This window comes from Balearica regulorum, chromosome 4 (genome assembly GCF_011004875.1).
Source record: "Balearica regulorum gibbericeps isolate bBalReg1 chromosome 4, bBalReg1.pri, whole genome shotgun sequence".
NCBI classification, from domain to species: domain Eukaryota; kingdom Metazoa; phylum Chordata; class Aves; order Gruiformes; family Gruidae; genus Balearica; species Balearica regulorum.
Genome location: NC_046187.1, coordinates 46,894,334 through 46,911,639, shown reverse-complemented (window position 1 = coordinate 46,911,639; position 17,306 = coordinate 46,894,334). Strand labels below are relative to the sequence as shown.

General features: G+C 40.2%; 2 protein-coding genes across 4 annotated transcripts in view; one reads left to right on the top strand and one right to left on the bottom strand.

The window, feature by feature from the left end:
• Positions 1 to 3,073: 3,073 nt before the first annotated feature.
• LRP2BP (LRP2 binding protein) lies at positions 3,074 to 17,266 on the top strand. 3 transcript variants are annotated; one of them, XM_075751982.1, is made up of 8 exons: positions 3,074 to 3,494; positions 3,744 to 3,859; positions 5,384 to 5,497; positions 7,030 to 7,172; positions 7,250 to 7,355; positions 7,822 to 8,045; positions 11,073 to 11,238; positions 15,045 to 17,266. In XM_075751982.1, the coding sequence occupies exons 1-8, from the start codon at positions 3,305 to 3,307 to the stop codon at positions 15,081 to 15,083; spliced, it is 1,098 nt and encodes a 365-aa protein (XP_075608097.1). In that variant the 5' UTR covers positions 3,074 to 3,304; the 3' UTR covers positions 15,084 to 17,266. The 3 variants fall into 3 exon arrangements, with proteins under 3 accessions (XP_075608097.1, XP_075608095.1, XP_075608096.1); XM_075751980.1 differs by lacking the exon at positions 15,045 to 17,266 and adding an exon at positions 12,706 to 12,839 and having other exon boundaries at positions 3,088 to 3,494; XM_075751981.1 differs by lacking the exon at positions 15,045 to 17,266 and adding an exon at positions 12,706 to 12,839 and having other exon boundaries at positions 3,090 to 3,494; positions 3,747 to 3,859.
• Positions 14,664 to 17,306, bottom strand: part of SNX25 (sorting nexin 25) — an 87,139-nt gene continuing 84,496 nt past the window's right edge. Inside the window, exons 18-19 of the mRNA XM_075751979.1 lie at positions 15,747 to 15,847; positions 14,664 to 14,895 (exon numbers count right to left, since the gene is read on the bottom strand). Of these exons, the coding sequence (XP_075608094.1) occupies positions 14,821 to 14,895; positions 15,747 to 15,847 (176 nt within the window). The 3' untranslated portion in view covers positions 14,664 to 14,820. The remainder of the gene's footprint in view (positions 14,896 to 15,746; positions 15,848 to 17,306) is intronic.

Sequence of the window (17,306 nt, the reverse complement as noted above, 5' to 3'; positions counted from 1 at the left end):
AAGTTTCAAGCTGCACCTGAGGAATCCCATCTTTCCAGCCTAACCACCTACACAAACTCTTGCATCCTGCCAGCCGCAACTCTCTTCAAATTCTTGCTGTCAATTAGTTCTTGAGCTTCGTGTCACATTTTGCTTGCCTCATTAGTGCCTGCAAAACTCTTCTGCCTCTGAATAACTGATACTTGCACTGATTATAAACACAGATGTAACCGTTCTGATCTATTTTGTATGGCCCAGCCGCAGTGCCACTTAAGGACAAGGCTCCTGGGCTACAGCTGTCCTGAAACAGCTGGAAAAGCTAACTCGCTAAAAATGCCTCTGCGCTTTGTATCTCAGACTACACATCTTGCATAGGTATCAAGAAAACAAAATTGGAGAAACTGGTCCTAATAAATGTGTGTGAGCAATCAGATAAACCAAGGTGTGCTGTTGAATCTCACACCCTGCAGCATCAAAAGCAGTGATGCAGCCCAGTCCTAATTGCCTTTGCTGCAGGGTATTGTTGCTTTCACACATGCTTCTTCACTCTGCCTGTTTAATCAAGTAATTCACTGATGCTTTAAAAAAAAGTTTATTTTCCTGTAGACTTCTTAGGCTGTATCATCTACAGAAAATGAATCAGGATGAGTTTTAGGAGCTCTTTGGCGCTTAAAGTCAGTTGGGACTGTTGGAAAACATGTGGTTTAACCACACAAATCCACAAGCATTACTCTCCTGTTTTGACTGTTGCCTCTGTCCCTGTTGCTATAGAAACAGATTGCACAGCCAAAAGTGGAAGGATGGTAATCATCTGGGGGAAAAAAAAAAAAAAGCTGAGAATGCAGCTGAAGATTATTTTAGAAGCCCTCTAGCATTTTGGTATTATATCCCTTTTTATAAGGGAGACAGCCAGAAGCTATCAACAGAAGGGGAAACAATGCCTTCCCTGGCTACCAGGGATATGGAGAAGGCTGAGGTACTCAAGGACGTTTTTGCCTCAGTCTTCACCAGCAAGTGCTCGAGCCACACCACCCAAGTCGCAGAAGGCAAAGGCAGGGACTGGGAGAATGAAGAACCACCCACTGTAGGAGAAGATCAGGTTCAAGACCATCTAAGGAACCTGAAGGTGCACAAGTCCATGGGACCTGATGAGAGGCATCTGTGGGTCCTGAGGAAACTGGCGGATAAAGTTGGTAGGCCACTATCCATCATATTTGAGAAGCTGTGGCACTGCGGCCAAGTTCTCACTGACTGGGAAAGAGGAAACATAACCCCCACTTTTAAAAAGGGAAAAAAGGAAGACCCCGGGAACTAAGGCTGGTCAATCTCACCTGTGTGCCCAGCAAGATCATGGGGCAGATCCTCCTGGAAACTATGCTCAGGCACATGGAAAATAAGGAGGTGATTGGTGATGGCCAATGTGGCTTCACTAAGGGCAAATCCTGCCTGACAAATTTGGTGGCCTTCTACAGTATTGATGGATAAGGGAAGAGCAACTGACATCATCTACCTGGACTTGTGCAAAGCATTTGACACTGTCCCACACAACATCCTTGTCTCTAAATTGGAGAGACGTGGATTTAACATATGGACCACTCGGTGAATAAGAAACTGTCTGAATGGTTGCACTCAAAAAGTTGAGGTCAACAGCTTGATGTCCAAGTGGTGAACAGTGGTGAGTGGCGTTCCTCAGGGGTTGCTATTGGGACCGGCACAGTTTAACATCTTTGTCAGCGACATGAACAGTGGGATCGAGTGCACCCTCAGCAAGTTTCCCAATGACACCAAGCTGTGTGGTGCAGTCAAAATGCTGGAGAGAAGGGATGCCATCCAGAGGGACAGGCTTGAGAGGTGGGCCCATGCAAATCTCATTCAACAAGGCCAAGTATAAGGTCCTGCACATGCGTCAGGGCAATCCCAAGCACAACTACAGGCTGGGCAGAGAATGGATTGAGAGCAGCCCTGAGGAGAAAGACTTGGGGATGTAGGTGGATGAGAAGCTCAACATGAGCCAGCAATGTGCGCTTGCAACCCAGAAAGCCAACATATCCTGGGCTGCATCAAAAGAAGCATGACCAGCAGGTCGAGGGAGATGATTCTGCCCCTCTACTCAGCATTCCTGAGACCCCACCTGCAGTACTGTGTCCAGCTCTGAGGTCCCTAACAGAATAAAGACATGAACCTGTTGAAGTGAGTCCAGAGGAAGGTCACAAAGATGATCAGAGGGCTGGAGCACCTTTCCTATGAAGACAGGCTGAGAGAGTTGGGGTTGTTCAGCCTGGAGAAGAAAAGGCTCCAGGGAGACCTTATAGCAGCCTTCCAGTACCTGAAGGGGCATACAGCAAAGATGGGGAGGGACTGTTTACAAGGGCATGTAGTGATAGGACAAGGGGTAATGGCCTTAAGCTGAAAGAGGGTAGATTTAGATTTATATATAAGGAAGAAATTCTTCACTGTGAGGGCGGTGAGGCACTGGAACAGGTTGCCCAGAGAAGCTGTGGATGCCCCCTCCCAGGAAGTGTTCAAGGCCAGGTTGGATGGGGCTTTGGGCAACCTGGTCTAGTGGAGGGTGTCCCTGGCCATGGCAGGGGGGTTGAAACTAGGTGATCTTTAAGGTCCCTTCCAACCCAAACCATTCTATGGTTCCATGATTTCAGGAGAAATCAGCTTAAAACAACATTTTCTGTCAATTATCCTCCTTAAGTTAGTTATAGTATCTATATGAGGAAAACAAGCTACATTACATGGAATAGTCTCTGATCACTGCAAGTAGTGAACTCCCATTTGCTGGACTTAAGTTTCATGGCCTAGGGTCCTTTTAACTGAATTGCATTCCGAGTTTCTGTTATTTTTGCCTATAACCACTTTCTGCAGAGCATTTTGGGCTTCTGTGTTTAATTTGCAACAGGTTCGGCAGGTAGTAGGAAAGGCCCAGTAGATGCCCAAATGGCAGCCTGCCCTATCCCATCACGTATTTTCGCAGTTTGGCACTGGCCACCAGCCAGAAATGTTACTTGCACAGACGCCTGGCCTACACAGCACCGTCACTTTTTCTTTCGGAAAATGGACCAAAACCCAAAGAGAAAATACAAACATTACTTTCCCCATCTTCCTTCTGCCTTGGCGAAGGTCGTGGGCTCCAAGGACCGGCTATGGAGCAGGCTGGGCTGCGGGGGGCTGGCAGACAGCAAGAGGGACAACCGCCACCGGCAAGGGCCGCTGTGGAGCTCCGAGTGTCCGTTACCCGGCGGGCCGGGCCCGGGTTCCGGCCTTCGCTCCCTCCCGCCCGCTGGCCTCCCGGGAGGCCGCTCGCTGCCGGGGCGGGATGAAGCTGCGCAGCGAGCGCCTGCCCCGGGCTTGGAGCGGCCAGCCCGGCCCCGAGGCGGCAGGTACGGGGCCGGCCTGCAGAGCCGCCCCCCCGCACCTCAGCCGCCCCGGCAGGGCCCCGCGGGCCGGGCTGGAGCCGGGCCTAGGAGGGGCCCCCAGCCTTGCTGCTTCCCAGCCGACACTGGAAGGTACTTTGTGGAGTCCCCTCTTTCGTACAGCCTGGCTTTTAAGCTCTTCCATGGCGAACTTAACGTTCACAAGGGTCAGGTTGTCCTCCCTGAACTTTTCCTTTTTATCAACTACCCCTCTCTTTCCTCTTATTCTTTTAGAAAATGTAATAAAAAGGGGACACCGCCAGCTTCAGACCTTTAGCGTGCTTACTGATGCTGTTCCATCTGTTTTGACAAAAAAAACCCAAATGTGTGTCTATTTTTAAGCAGAGAACTGCAGCCGTGCTGCTTTATTTGCAAAAGCAGAGGAGCTGTTGGCGAAGAGAACGGCAGGTGGAGACCCGCTGGCACACTTTCTGAAAGGACAGCTCTACTACGAAGAGGTTGTGGTTTCCTTCTTTTAAGTATACATTATAAAGCTGACAATTTTCAATACTATTTCAGTGGAAAAAGAGACACCTTAAAAACCTGCAAGAGATGCCTATGCCTGGTTTTTTCACGTGAAAATCACCAGGTGTTCCCCAAGCATCTAGTGGTGTCTTCCAGTTCCCTCCCAGGTGTCCTAAGGACCAGAGAAGTATGCGGCAGTCTATCCCTACAGCTAACTTGCAAGCTGAGTTGTTTTTTGGCCAGCTGACTGTCCCTGACCCAAGACACAGCTTTGTTCCCTACCTACCCACCAGTTTTGATGAAACTTGTTTGAAACATGTTATCTCTGAAATTTCTGTCCCTGTCCACTTTGGCTGAAATTGGTCACCCATGTATTTGAAAGTCAATGCTCAGGGAACAGTGTAAGGCTGGCTGGCAGGTGAACTTAAACCTCAATTTCTTGTGAAAACTAGAATAAGTCAGTTCAGGAAGATGGAAAAGAACACAGTACAAGTCCTGATTCATGTATTTTCAAATGTGATGTGCATGGATTCAGTCTGTTTATAGTGAAGCTAGTGGCACAGTGTAAATCAGTCTCAGAGTTTCCAGCAGGAACAGAATTAACTCAGGGTTTGTGCTTTCTGGGCCCTGTCCTTTATGTTTTTTTTAATGAATTGCCTGATTTTGGCATGATCAAGACTGACCCCATGGAGCTGAAGGCCTGCCTGTTTCTTGATGAGCTGGCTTGGATGCCCATGTTATATATTGCTGTCCATCCCTAAATTTATTCTTTGAGCAGGTTTTAATTTCCAGATTTTTGGACATATGTCTGTATTGCCTAAAAATGCATGTTCTCATAGTACGGCAATTTCAGATGTTAGAAAAAAATCACTGCCTGATCAGAGCCACAGGACTCCTTCTTGTAGCACTAAATTCTCAGGAAAGGTGACAGTACAGGTGCCTCCCATACTTCTTTTTCTCATACTCATGACAGTTGGTTGTAAAAAGGCACTGGGTTTTTTCCAGCATTCGTAAAAAAAAATACAAAGCCTACACAGTCATAATGGTTAAACTCCTGAGACAATCAGTAGTTTAGACAATTAATAGTTTGGGCAATATTAACAAGGGGGATTTTGTCATTGTGAGGATGTTTGACTGTCAAACTATTGCTCAGTTCTAAGCTTTTGCAGTCTGGTATTATTTTATCAAAACATACAGAAAATTTGAAGGAAAAGTATAGTATATAGTCAATTTGTGTAACAGTAATTATATTTAGAGTTTTTAGAAATATATATATAAAACCAATGAAAACTTGTTTGAAACTCCTAAGTGCTTCCACCCTATCCAACTTTCTTGTGGTTGTTGACTTACTCTATTTCTGTTTTCTGCCACTTCTACAATTGTTGCAATTTGTTGCTCTTTGTTCATGAGGGAAACGCTCCAGGTTGAAAAACTGCAAGAGGATATCTACTGGAGAGTTAAGCTGCCCTAGGTACTCTTCGTTCTGTGTACTTCATTGTTTATTCTGTCTTTCCCAGGGGTTGTATGAAGAAGCATTAATACAATTCGAAAAAATCAAGGATACAGATTTTCAAGCAATGTATCAGCTTGGTGTAATGTATTACGATGGACTAGGCACTAAAGAAGACCCTGTGAGTAATCTAGCTGTAGACTTTTTACTTTTCTTTTAATATTAGCTGACAATTACTAAAAGCTTCTTTGTAAGCTTGATTATTTAGTTTAAAATAAGCAGGTCTTTGATTTAGAATGAGTTTCATAAAGTACAGATGTTTATAAAGCATCACTGAAGAGAGAGGGTTCTGGGCTGAAGAAGTTCTCAAAAATAGCTATAATAAACTTGTATTTTAAAATATAACTTCTAAGAGTTTGGTTGTACTTTGTGTGGAAGCTATGTTTAAAAATTGCTATTATTACTTTTTAATAAGCAGTGTATATAAATGAAAAGATGTGTAAAAATGGAAATCAAACAACTACATTTCAAAGTATAAAACATCTGTTGCACAAATACGCTTTTTAAGGTACTTTCTATTCTCTTAGCACGGATGCTAAAGAACATTGTGCTTCTGTCAGTAATCTTTTTAAATTAGACAAACGAAGAGTTACATTTGAAGAATTTGAAGAATTCAAAGAATCAAATTGAAGAATTACATTACCAAAAAAAGGAAGACAAAGGAATGAATTTCTACAATAAGAAGAGAGTTAATTTATTGGAGAACATGATCTTAAAGAGTAGTATGAGGAAAGAATATAAATAGGATGAAAGAAAGGGTAGATAACAAGATGGGCAGGCAAAAAAAAAATTGAACCAAACAGTGTATTAACAAATCAGACTCTTGTCTGGTGCTTAGGGGATTGTCAGCACAGCAGAAAATATTCTGCTGGGTTTTAGAGGTGGTTTGTTTGTTCTGTATGCCGTATGCCTGTATAATTACCACACTGGTTTACTTGTAAATAAACATTTTAGTAAGGTTTCTTTCTTTTTTGTGTATTACTATGTAAGTGAATAAAAGAGGAACCTTTTATAAAAAGACTGTTTCTAGTGTATTTAAGCAGGGTGTCCATGCTAAATCCTAACAGTGTAAATCTTGTTTCCAAAGTATTTTTGAGGTCCAAGATGCTATACCACACAGCTGCTCATATTCAACATTTTCCATTCACTTATTTAACATTATCTTTTCTTTTGTCCATTATGAATCTAAGGTATTTTTAATGGAGAGACTCCAGAGTGTCCTATTGTATCACTTTGCCTTCTGTTAAGGGTGTTTAATGATTTCAGATACATTATGCAATATGAAAAAGCTTACAGAAGTCTAAAATTGAAAATGTAGCAAGTTTAGGATGTGATATCCATTTATGTAAGCTAAAGAATATTTTTGAGAAAATTTTTATCAATCAAGAGTGACATAATATCAGAGGAACATTTATAAGGAAATGTTTCACATTAAAAATACGTCAAAAATCTAGGGGCTGTCTCATAACCAAAGATCAGTTCTGCTTTGGCATGACATGACACTGTTCTCCAGACCGTCCTACCAGTATGCCTCACTCAGCCTTTCTTCAAAGCGGAAAAATGACCTGTCTTACAGAAGTTAGTGGATTCTCAGGTACTTTATTCCATCCTCTTCACAGCCTGAATGTAATAACTAAAATGTCTCAATTTTAGGAAAGAGGAGTGGAATATATGAAGAAAATACTCTACTCTGATTCCCCAAAAGCAAGACACTTGAAGTTTGCAGCTGCATACAATCTTGGCAGAGCGTATTATGAAGGATGCGGTGTTAAGCAGTCAACTGAAGAGGCTGAAAGGTAACAGCAGTCAGTAATTTTCCTGACAAATATAAGATTCTGTGTTACTTAAACTTTCTTTGTCCCCATTTTCTTAGGTTGTGGCTTATTGCTGCAGACCACGGAAATCCAAAAGCAAGTGTAAAGGCCCAGAGTACTTTAGGAATGCTTTACTCTGTGTCAGTTCTAAAAGATCTGAAGAAGGTAAAGCCCACTTGTACCTTTTGAGTTTCTTGAGTCCCAATTAATTTTGAATTTCACAGAAAGGTTACAGTGATACATTTGACTCTGAAAGCTGTATTTTAAATATAGCTAGGCATTGTCATCCATATAAGCCTATATGAACAGACGGCCAGAATCCCTCATTTTGACTCACTTGACACTGCTAGCCCAGATTATTTTTTTTTTTTTTTTAGTGGGAGAATTGGGGAGAATGATAGAATGGATTTAAGTTTTGTCAGCTTTGGTAACCTTCAGAACTCAAGCAGGTGCCACTAATTGACAGCACTGACAGTAAATGAAGCAGGTTTAAAAGCCTTACAAGGATTCTGCTTTCTTTTATGTGTAAGCACTTCTTACAGGATGGTTGATGTAAAAGCTTTTATGGAAACCGTATGTGAGAAAAGCAGCTAAAGTACATATATCCTCCAACTCTGTGCCTCTTGTTTAGGCCTTTTTCTGGCATTCAGAAGCATGTGGCAATGGAAATCTGGAATCACAGGGTGCACTTGGTGTTATGTATCTCTATGGACAAGGTATATGTCAAAACACTAAAGCTGCTTTGGAGTGTATGAGAGAAGCAGCAGAACGTGGAAACATCTATGCTCAAGGCCATCTTGTGGAATATTATTACAATAGAAAATTTTACTCAACAGCTGCTGCAGTAGCCAAAAGGTGAAGTTAATTTTGTTTTCTTTTTTATTATGGTTCTTCATGTAAGACCAAGTAACTCCAATTAAAAGGATTAATAAGTTCATGCTCTTGTCTCTCAAATTCAAGAGACATTTGAGCTAATGAATTGCAAAACCTCATCTTTAAAGAGGGAATAACAAATCACAGACAAAATTAATACTATGAGGTTTTCAATTACTTAGTAGAGTTTAACTTTTCTTTGTGTGAAGCAGAACAGCCTTGAACTAGAATCCCAAGTAGAAGCCCACATGCAACCCTGCCTTCCTGTCTTCTCAGTCCACAATCTCCTCTAGGCTCCTGCCTTCACTGTTCCATTTTAAACCCCTTTCATACTTTGAACTCTTCCACTTTCCACCTCTCACATCTTAACATCATTTCTACCCACTGTCTTCCACTCCATCATTTCCCTGCTCTGTGGCTCACTGCGCTTTGGTCCAGTTCCTGTGTCCTCTACAGGAAATGCAAGCATTGATACCGGGTGGGATCCTCCAGTAAGCTACTCTGAGCAGCACGGCCTAGGACCTAGAAGTAGAGGCCACACACAGTGCCAAGTTACCACCCTTTAGCTTTTCATCAGTTGCTGCTTATGGGGATCCATACCCCGTATGGATTTTTAAGCCTGGACCACAAAATAGGCATCAGCACACAAGTGGGTTCTGGTGGTGATCTGCTCGCCTAGAGGTACTGGTCTGAGCCACAGGCAGCACCACCTGGCCTTTTCACAGGCAGTCACTGCAGGGCTTGATGCTCTACCTACATACACGTGTATTGCAGAGATAGTGACTTCTGTTATAGGCTGCAATATTTAAAATAGCCAGTCTGGATCAAGTTTCTGTATCTTGAAATAGTCATGGAGGAGAAAAGCAATGTTAGTGCCAGTTCTGGAGCTGATAAACAGCACATATCTGTGACAAACCTCTAGAGCTGGCCAGTATATGTTAAAAGTTCATCTGTCAATCAGATTATTAATTTGCTGGAAATGAGATGCAGACAGACTGACTACTTATAGAAGCTGCACACAACAGCATTTGTGCTTTTTGTGGTATGTTTATGAAGCTGCTGCTGCCTAGCATAAATACATCACAACTTACCATTTTTCAGAAGCTGCACCCTGTATATACCACTGCATAGCAGCAGCTCTGGTAATTCAGTAGGGCAGCGACGAATGCTGTTTGCTATACTCATTGCTGAAAAAGGATTGTTTTCTCTCCGAACTGCTGCTTTTCTTTCTCTTGCACTGCAAATAGACTGACAGCTATCCAGTCCAGTCTAGCTTGTGTGGCTTGGAATGCAGCCCCTCCAGCCAGTGCTGCACAGATTATTCTGACAAGTAAAAAGTGTACTTCATCAGCTGCAATTGTGATTGCAGAAAATAGCAATGATATCCCATACTGTAGCCAGAAACGACAATTTCTGAACCAAAAGATACTGCCACCATACTTGAAAGAGTTCTGCTTAATTGGGATTGCAGTTGGCCTCGAGGGCAAAAATCTCATAGCAGTTCAACCAGTTGCATCAAGCATCAATACCTTTTCTCTTAAATTTTTTTTGCCCTATGTTCATACCAACTACGCAGTTTGTTACATTATGTACATACAAACAGTATGTGATTATGTACAGTATAGCCATGCCTAATATTTGGAGCCTAGATTAGCTACTGATACTTCAAATACCAATGCTGCTATCTTATACAGTTTTACTTACCCATTGCTGTGGTATGTTCTTGAAGTCAACTGTGCTGAACTAGAATTTTTGCCTGACTTGACTGGGTATTGTTATTTGCATCAGCATCCTATTGTGTATCTTTGGAAAAGAAGGTAAAATTGCTGTGTATCAAGAAAGATAAAAGAGGAAATAGGTTACTGTTATTATATTTGAATACTCTTGCTAATACGTCTTTGGGGTTTTTGTTGGCTTTTTTCTGTTGTGTTACTGTATTTGTTAATGGGACCAAATTAGGTGGGAGAACATTGCTCCCAACACATTCAAGTGATTTAGCAGGCACTGACTTGCAGAGGATTACTTCAGAATAATCTTTCATAAATGCTGATTTATAGGGAGCAGCTATAAACTGAAATAACCTGCACTTTTCTTTCTTTTTTCTATCAATCAAGTCTGTGACTATTTAACACAAACAACAACTAAAATGATGTGTGAAGAAGCATATAATTACTGTTTGGTATCTGAAAAGGACATGGGTCTTGGGGGTTTCTGTCTTAAGACAACAGTTAGAAAAAAATCAATTCCCACTTAGAAAATGTTGTACCTAATATTATAATAACAATACTAGGTAATTATAGCCTGATAGTTAAAACAATGTTGTCTTTGTCCCTCTGATTCTTACAATGGTTCTTAGTAAAAACAACATGCTGAAAATAAGGGCACAGCAAGCAGACAGATGCATGTAGAAGAAAGAAAATAATTGAGCTGAAACAGTCATAAATGGTTGTCATACTGGGTCTTATAACTTGAGGCTCTCGAGTATGTCCAAGATCTTCAGATCACTATGATTTGTCAATATCCTAGGAAGAACTTGGAATTTTAAAATGATGGCATCATGGAATTGTTTAGGTTGGCCCTTTAAAGATCATCTGCTTCCACCCACCTGCTGTGGGCAGGGACATCTTCCACTAGATGAGGTTGCTCAATTACCTGAAGTAAGAGCTTTGCCTTTCTTCCACATATATATACTAATTTCCATGAAATACTTTAATAGGAATAATTAGTGTAAAATATGCTGCCTTTTATAACTAGTGTGACTATAGTGAAAGTGACTGCAAAAGTTACAGATTTCTTTGCTATTTAATATCACAATATTCAACTAAGACATAACTTCAAATCAAATACTGAACAGAAGAATCCTCATCAGGCTGCTGAGTAGATGCAAATTTCAGCTTCTTTTGGATAATGATGTAAATGGAAAGGAGGCTTTGTCAAGTCATATATGGTTGACAAAAATTATGGCTTGAAATAGCATTATCTAACCTAACGCTGTAACTTCCACAACAGGATTACAGAAAACGATGACATCAGTATGCTAGCAAAGACAACTGATTGTCTTCCTACATACGTAGCCAAGGGGGCGGCTATGGCTGCTTTCTACTTGGCTAGGTGCCTCCAGCTTGGCCTAGGTGTACAGCAAGACCAAGCCGCTGCTAAAAAATACTATTCTAAGGTAAGTTGGGAAAGTCTTACAGACTAATTTATATCTCATGAAATTGAGTGATACCTTGGATTTGAGGCTTTAAACTTGCTGTTTGGTTAAAGACTCCAACATTATTTATGTAAAAAAATCCCCCAAACCAAAAACCATCTGTGCAAATGAAGAGTGATGAAAGTACATTGAAACCTACTAAAAATAGTCTTGAAGGGTTAATGTCTGCCCGCTTGTTTAAGCAAACAACGCATTTTGCCAAACTAAAAAACAGTATCTGTGATAATCACCACAGAAAAGAGCTCAGTAACTTGCAAGATAAATCAGCTATTTGATTCGAATAATTTTATCCCAAATTGATTTGCTGTCTGTCATTATCTCAAACTGCAAACCCATAACTTTTCCTCTGCTTTAGATTCCCTAACAGTTACAACATTCATTAACAGTATTTAAATCAGTCATAACTGGTTGTCATGCTATTTTTATGTTTACATTGTTACCGATAGCTGAGGATCTACTCTCACTGATACATGGGGGGGAAACGGGTCACATTTTTTGAAAGTTCTAAAGTTGAAGTAAGGTTTATTGCTTGAGGAAAAAGATCAATAATAGCTTCTAGAAGATGAATCTGCTAAATAATAGCAGTAGCCAGTAGTCGTAGATAAGTCTTAAGGTATGGAAGAGGCCCCTCAGGATTGCACTGCTGCATGGCTTTGTGAGAGGATAGCCCTTCCCGCTGTCTCCCATCAGGCCTAGTGTAACTACCACAACTGAAAATTACAACTTTCATTCATTGTTCGCTAGCTGTACATCTGAGACTGACCTAGGAATATCACTAGCATCCTAGTATAAAAAGAGATGATTTCTATTGACTGGTGCCACACACCTCTACATCAAGAGCAGGGACAGAAAATAAATGAGGAAGTTACCAGAAGCAGTAACTTTAGAGCAAGTAAAAGACAAGACTTCTGGGTATGTTCAGTTTCTTTTGTACCTGGAAAATAATTCCAACTGTACAATTATACCCACTTAAAATGAAAATCATGTCTGCATTTTTAATTAACTGTTCAGCTACATTTTTGGCCTAGCCTTCTTGACCCAGTCAGTTTTGAAAGAGGCAAGGAAGAGAAGATGGGCATCCCAGAGGGTACTGAAATAGATGATGGAAGTGAACGAAACCCATACAATCTGTAAGCAGATTTATGTTGCTGACTGTGGTACCAGCACATGCCATACCAACAAACAGAATAAAAAAAATAAAACCAAGCCTAACACTATAGTCAAGAATGCTCATTTTAAATACTGAATTCTTCTTGCATGGCATCAGAAACAGGGATTTAAAGCTGAATATATTAATTCTTTAATATTTTAACAAGATGATTACCTCAGATTATGTCACCCAAACTTAAAGACCTTATTAATGTTATATTGACAACATAAATTTTATTTTAGCTATAAACTAGAACTCCCTATTCTTTGTTTTCAAAGGCATGCCTTCTGGATCCTGCTGTGGCTTCTGACCTTGAACTGGCAGCTAATCTTGGGAGAATTTAGTGTTTCCTTTAGCTGTGACTGGTACATAAATGTATTTCCTAGAGTAAACCATCTTTAATCTCCAGCAATTATAGACTGCTCATTATTTACTGCTTGCAACTTTCTATAAATTATTACTTAAAGCAATTTAGCAATTCTTTTTTATCTAAGAAAACAGAAAGCAAAAAGCTCACGCTCTTTAACTGAGATGAGGCAAAGGCAGACTTTTCAAAAATGGCATTGAAGACATAAGGTTTATCAAGGACATTTTACTGGGACAAGTGTCCTGTGTTTTCTTAATGTCATACTGCTATATAGCACATGAATCAAACCAAAACCAGATGAAAATGGTTGTTTCCTTTTCTGCATTTTTAGTATTTAAACATTAAATTTTAATATTCTGAAAAACTTGAACTTGTCTAGTTTTCACATACAACCCATTCACAGGTCGTGACCATTCTTAACTCTTACCTTTGCTAGTGCTGTGTATACTTTCTTTCACAGGCTTTTCTAATGCATCTAGATCTACTTATGTGTCTCACCACGTTACACTCTTAGACTGCCGAGATTCAAAGTTGGAAATTGGCCTGTATGACACTAAGCTTTACAGTTCAAACCATGTAAACTTCTAAAACTAGAAAACATTACTTACAGAGCTATCAAAAAAACCATTAGTATGAAAAGATTCAATATATGTGTCCTCTGCACGAAGCTTGTTCTCAATCCTCCTTCATATTGCATTTATGCTGCCTGTGTTTGTATTAGAAATAGTCAAAAGCCTTTTGGCTGGGAGCGTGTCTGCCTGAGCGATGTTATGCTGAATCTTTTACCAAAAGATACTTTGATTAAACACTAGTAAATTTTACTGATTGCTATGGTAAGTGTGCACATTTCTAAATACCTATTTATTTGTAAAACTTTGTATGTGCAGAATTTGGCTGCCTTCTTAGGACTGTGTCGTGACTTGAAAACTTTTTTGAAACTGTTGGAACAGAAGGTTAGGTGTTACTTAAAATATTGATTTAAATATAGCATACAGACTTTGTGTACCTTAAACTATAGCCAGTCTTAACTGCAAGTAGTTTTTCTAAGAGCACAACTGTACTGAATTTGAAAGAAAGTAATGAGTGTCACCTAGGGATTTTTGATGATGTTTAATTATTTAGATGTGCATTAAGACCATATTTACATGTTTTTACATAAATTAAAAAAGACACTGAAGACATCATTTTCTTTCCTTGTATAAAATACGGGAAAGATTCGAAGGTTGTTTGAAATTGGGGTATTTGAATAAAACAGCCCTGAGTAGTATCAGGGAAGTTATTAGAATGGTTTAATTAAATGTCTACTTAATCATTCATAGAAGCAATTCATAAGCGCTAATCTCTGAACTAACATTTAACACAGGCATTCTGTTAGGACATACCAGTTTACAATACATATTTTTGACACAGACTTCAATGTAACGTAAATATTCCTTACAAAACTAGTGCTGTCAAACTCATTCATTGTTGTCAGTACAGCCTCATTATCAAGTACTGCAATCCAGTTGTGTTATTTATTGCTTACAAATGCTTCAAACTAAGGGAAATCTTTGGTAAAAACAAAATTGATAAAATTTTCACAATAGCTTTACATGTAGTATTGCACGACAAGGCTTTTTCAATACACAAGAAAAAAGGAATGCTCAAATCCTCAGTGAGGAGATTAGAACTGTACAACATTCATTAGTTAACCACTATAAGCAAAATTTCTTTTCATAAATGTTTAAAATATTTTCTGGTTTCTTTCAGCTTATATGAACATTTATTTTTCAATCTATACTTGAAACAGAAGAGTAGTCAAATAGAACAATTTAAATAAAAATTGGCAACTATACAGCATTGTTTTGTCTACCCTACTACAGCATCAGATCTTTTCAAGTCTTTACTTCACAAAAAACTCAAGAGGAAAGAAAAACGCTAAAAATAATCATAGTCCTCAGCCCTCTATGGAAAAGAGGAAAATAAGTTTCATGTCTATTATTGGACATAGACATTTCCCTAGTGGTCCAATTGTGCAGATTCAAACCTAAGTGGCATTAAGCTGCTCTACATGAGCTCTTAGCTCAGGACACAGTTCAGTTAGCAGCAGTTCCAGCAAAACCTGAAAAAGAGAAAAGAGTTAAGATGAGCACAGGTGCCAAATGAGAATGTCTTTTTCCTTTCTGACATGTTCAGAGCATGACAGATAACAGAAGCATGTAAGGTCATTCCACTCATCATTCATGCAACTACTTTTCTCTCATCCTGAAGCTAGCATGCACCCTACAGATAATATGGGAAATGTCTTAAGGGTGAAAGAAGGCAAGTGCCACGAGCAGCTGCTTTCAGATGAGGATTCCCCACCCCGTATAAACTGGGGCTGTTCTGTGGAAGCCGCAGTAGCTAGCTAAGCAAGCACCAGGGCGTGCACCTCCTGAGCAGGCTGCACCATCTCCAGTGCTGAGGCTGCGCTATGTGATGGGCTGCTGAAGGAAATGAGCCAGAAGAGACTGAGAGTGAAGGTGGTATACTTGGATCCAGCTGCATACTCCGTCCAGTCCCAACCAACAGTAGAGGAGTGGGACTTCTGGAGGGCTGTCATGTCCTAACTGGGAAACAGTCCTGGAGCTCTCCTTCCCTAGGATCTCCACGGTATGTTTATTTTTCTCAGCTATATGAAGAAATTAGTTTGCACCTTATGAAGTTAGGCAAGTTGGATGTGGTAGAGAATCTCTTTTAGACAAAAGTAACATTGGTTTTAAACTTAAACAGCTTTTTATTATTCAAAATTAGTCAAATGATGGAACCAAGTACATCTTTTCTGACTTAACAAAAAAAACAAAGTTACTTGCACACGGAACAATAGTCCAACATTTCTGCAAAAACACAAACTCCAGACTTTAATACTGAGTGAGCAGAGCTCAGCAATTGACAGGATTATAAAATTAAAAGGCTACTTCTTTGGTTACTCACATAGAGTAGATGCTTGTTAGCCTTCCTTTCTTGCAACGCATTGAACACTTTCACTACACCGTGACGGGCATTTTGTTGTCCAACAAGACTCTGCAGAGTATCTGCAACAAATGTTATTTCAGCTTACATTGTTCCACTCGTGCTAGGCAAACCCTCCAGCTAACACTACTGCCCGTGAAGGAGGGGAAACAAAACCACCACTCTTCATGGCCCTAGTGGGGACATGATACCTAGTCCCTATTCACCAACCTTTTAAGAACACACAGGTAACAGCATCCCAGGTTGAAATCATACCCTTATTCTCAAGTATCCAAGTTAAATAATAGCGTATGCATCTCAACGACAGCGTTTTAAGTATTTTAACATGATATATAGTATGTCTTTCAGGTAGTTCACCTAACAGAGTCAAGTCTAATCTCATACATCATTAAACCATTCATTTAAATACACCTTCCGCCACAAAGACAGAATTCCTACAAGAGTTAAAACAGATTTAGCACTTTAATTGCCTCTCACCCTTCACAGAAAATACTTCCCACAAGTAAGCAGGTAAGAGAATTTCAAGACAATTATTTACATTTTGGATTAAATTAGAGAATAAATAGCGATCCAGTGCTTCATCATTAATTTAAAGTGCATCCAGCTACGTCCTGACATCTCTCTCCAAACTCAGAAAGAAACAAAATCACAAGCCAACTATGGAAGGCTATTCTAGGCAAGTAGGTGAGTACATAACAGAGAGAGTAAATGGAGGGTTGTTTACACATCAAATGACAAATATTTTGCATGCATACCTGCTGATATTTTTGCAATAAAAGTTGATTACACAACCTAATGCAAGGGGCTATATGAGATATCTCAGTGAAGCCATAAACCAGCTCAAAGTACATTCATATGGAGGGGAGATAAAAAGCATTCAAGCTATGTTTAAGTGCATTTCCAAGGGCGAAATGGAATGATTTTGGCTCTTCCCAGTTAGGTACCTTTGGCTTTATGTGATCTCTGAAGAGTCAGAATTACGTAAGTGGACTCCCTGTCCTGTGAATGGGGCGGGATGGAGCATCTCAGAACGGTGCCCCAGAAACGTGCCTGCGCTTGGCGGGTAAGGGCAGGCAAAGGAAAGTACCAGAAGCCCCACTCAGTCTAGGCTGCTTCTGTCCAGGCTGCAAGTCCCTCTGACGTTCAGTGTCTGGAAACCTCTTATCAGAAATAGACAGCAACACACAACACTAACAGCATGGGTAGGCTTCCCGCTTCAATTTTGAAATAGAGGAAGAAGTAATTGGGGTGCCACTCTCCCTGTTTGTCAAGAACCACCTGGTATTTGCTCACAGAGGACCAGTGGAGAGAGCCTTGACTTAACTTAGGTTCCTTGATGAATATTACATACCGAAGTGCGGAGATACTACATTTTGCATCCACCAGTAATACCGGAATCCATGCCCTTTACCAGACAAAAAGTAAGGCCAAAATTATCCTTATTTATGCAAATAACCATAACTTACAACTCTACAAGAAAACCTAAAATGCAGCAGAACAGTATTTGATTAACCAGTTTCC

Coding starts and splice junctions, on each gene's coding strand:
- LRP2BP (XM_075751980.1), top strand. CDS start 3,305: ATGAAGCTGCGCAGCGAGCGCCTGCCCCGGGCTTGGAGCGGCCAGCCC. Junction 7,356..7,821: donor TTCTAAAAGATCTGAAGAAG/GTAAAGCCCACT, acceptor CCTCTTGTTTAG/GCCTTTTTCTGGCATTCAGA. Junction 8,046..11,072: donor GCTGCTGCAGTAGCCAAAAG/GTGAAGTTAATT, acceptor CTTCCACAACAG/GATTACAGAAAACGATGACA.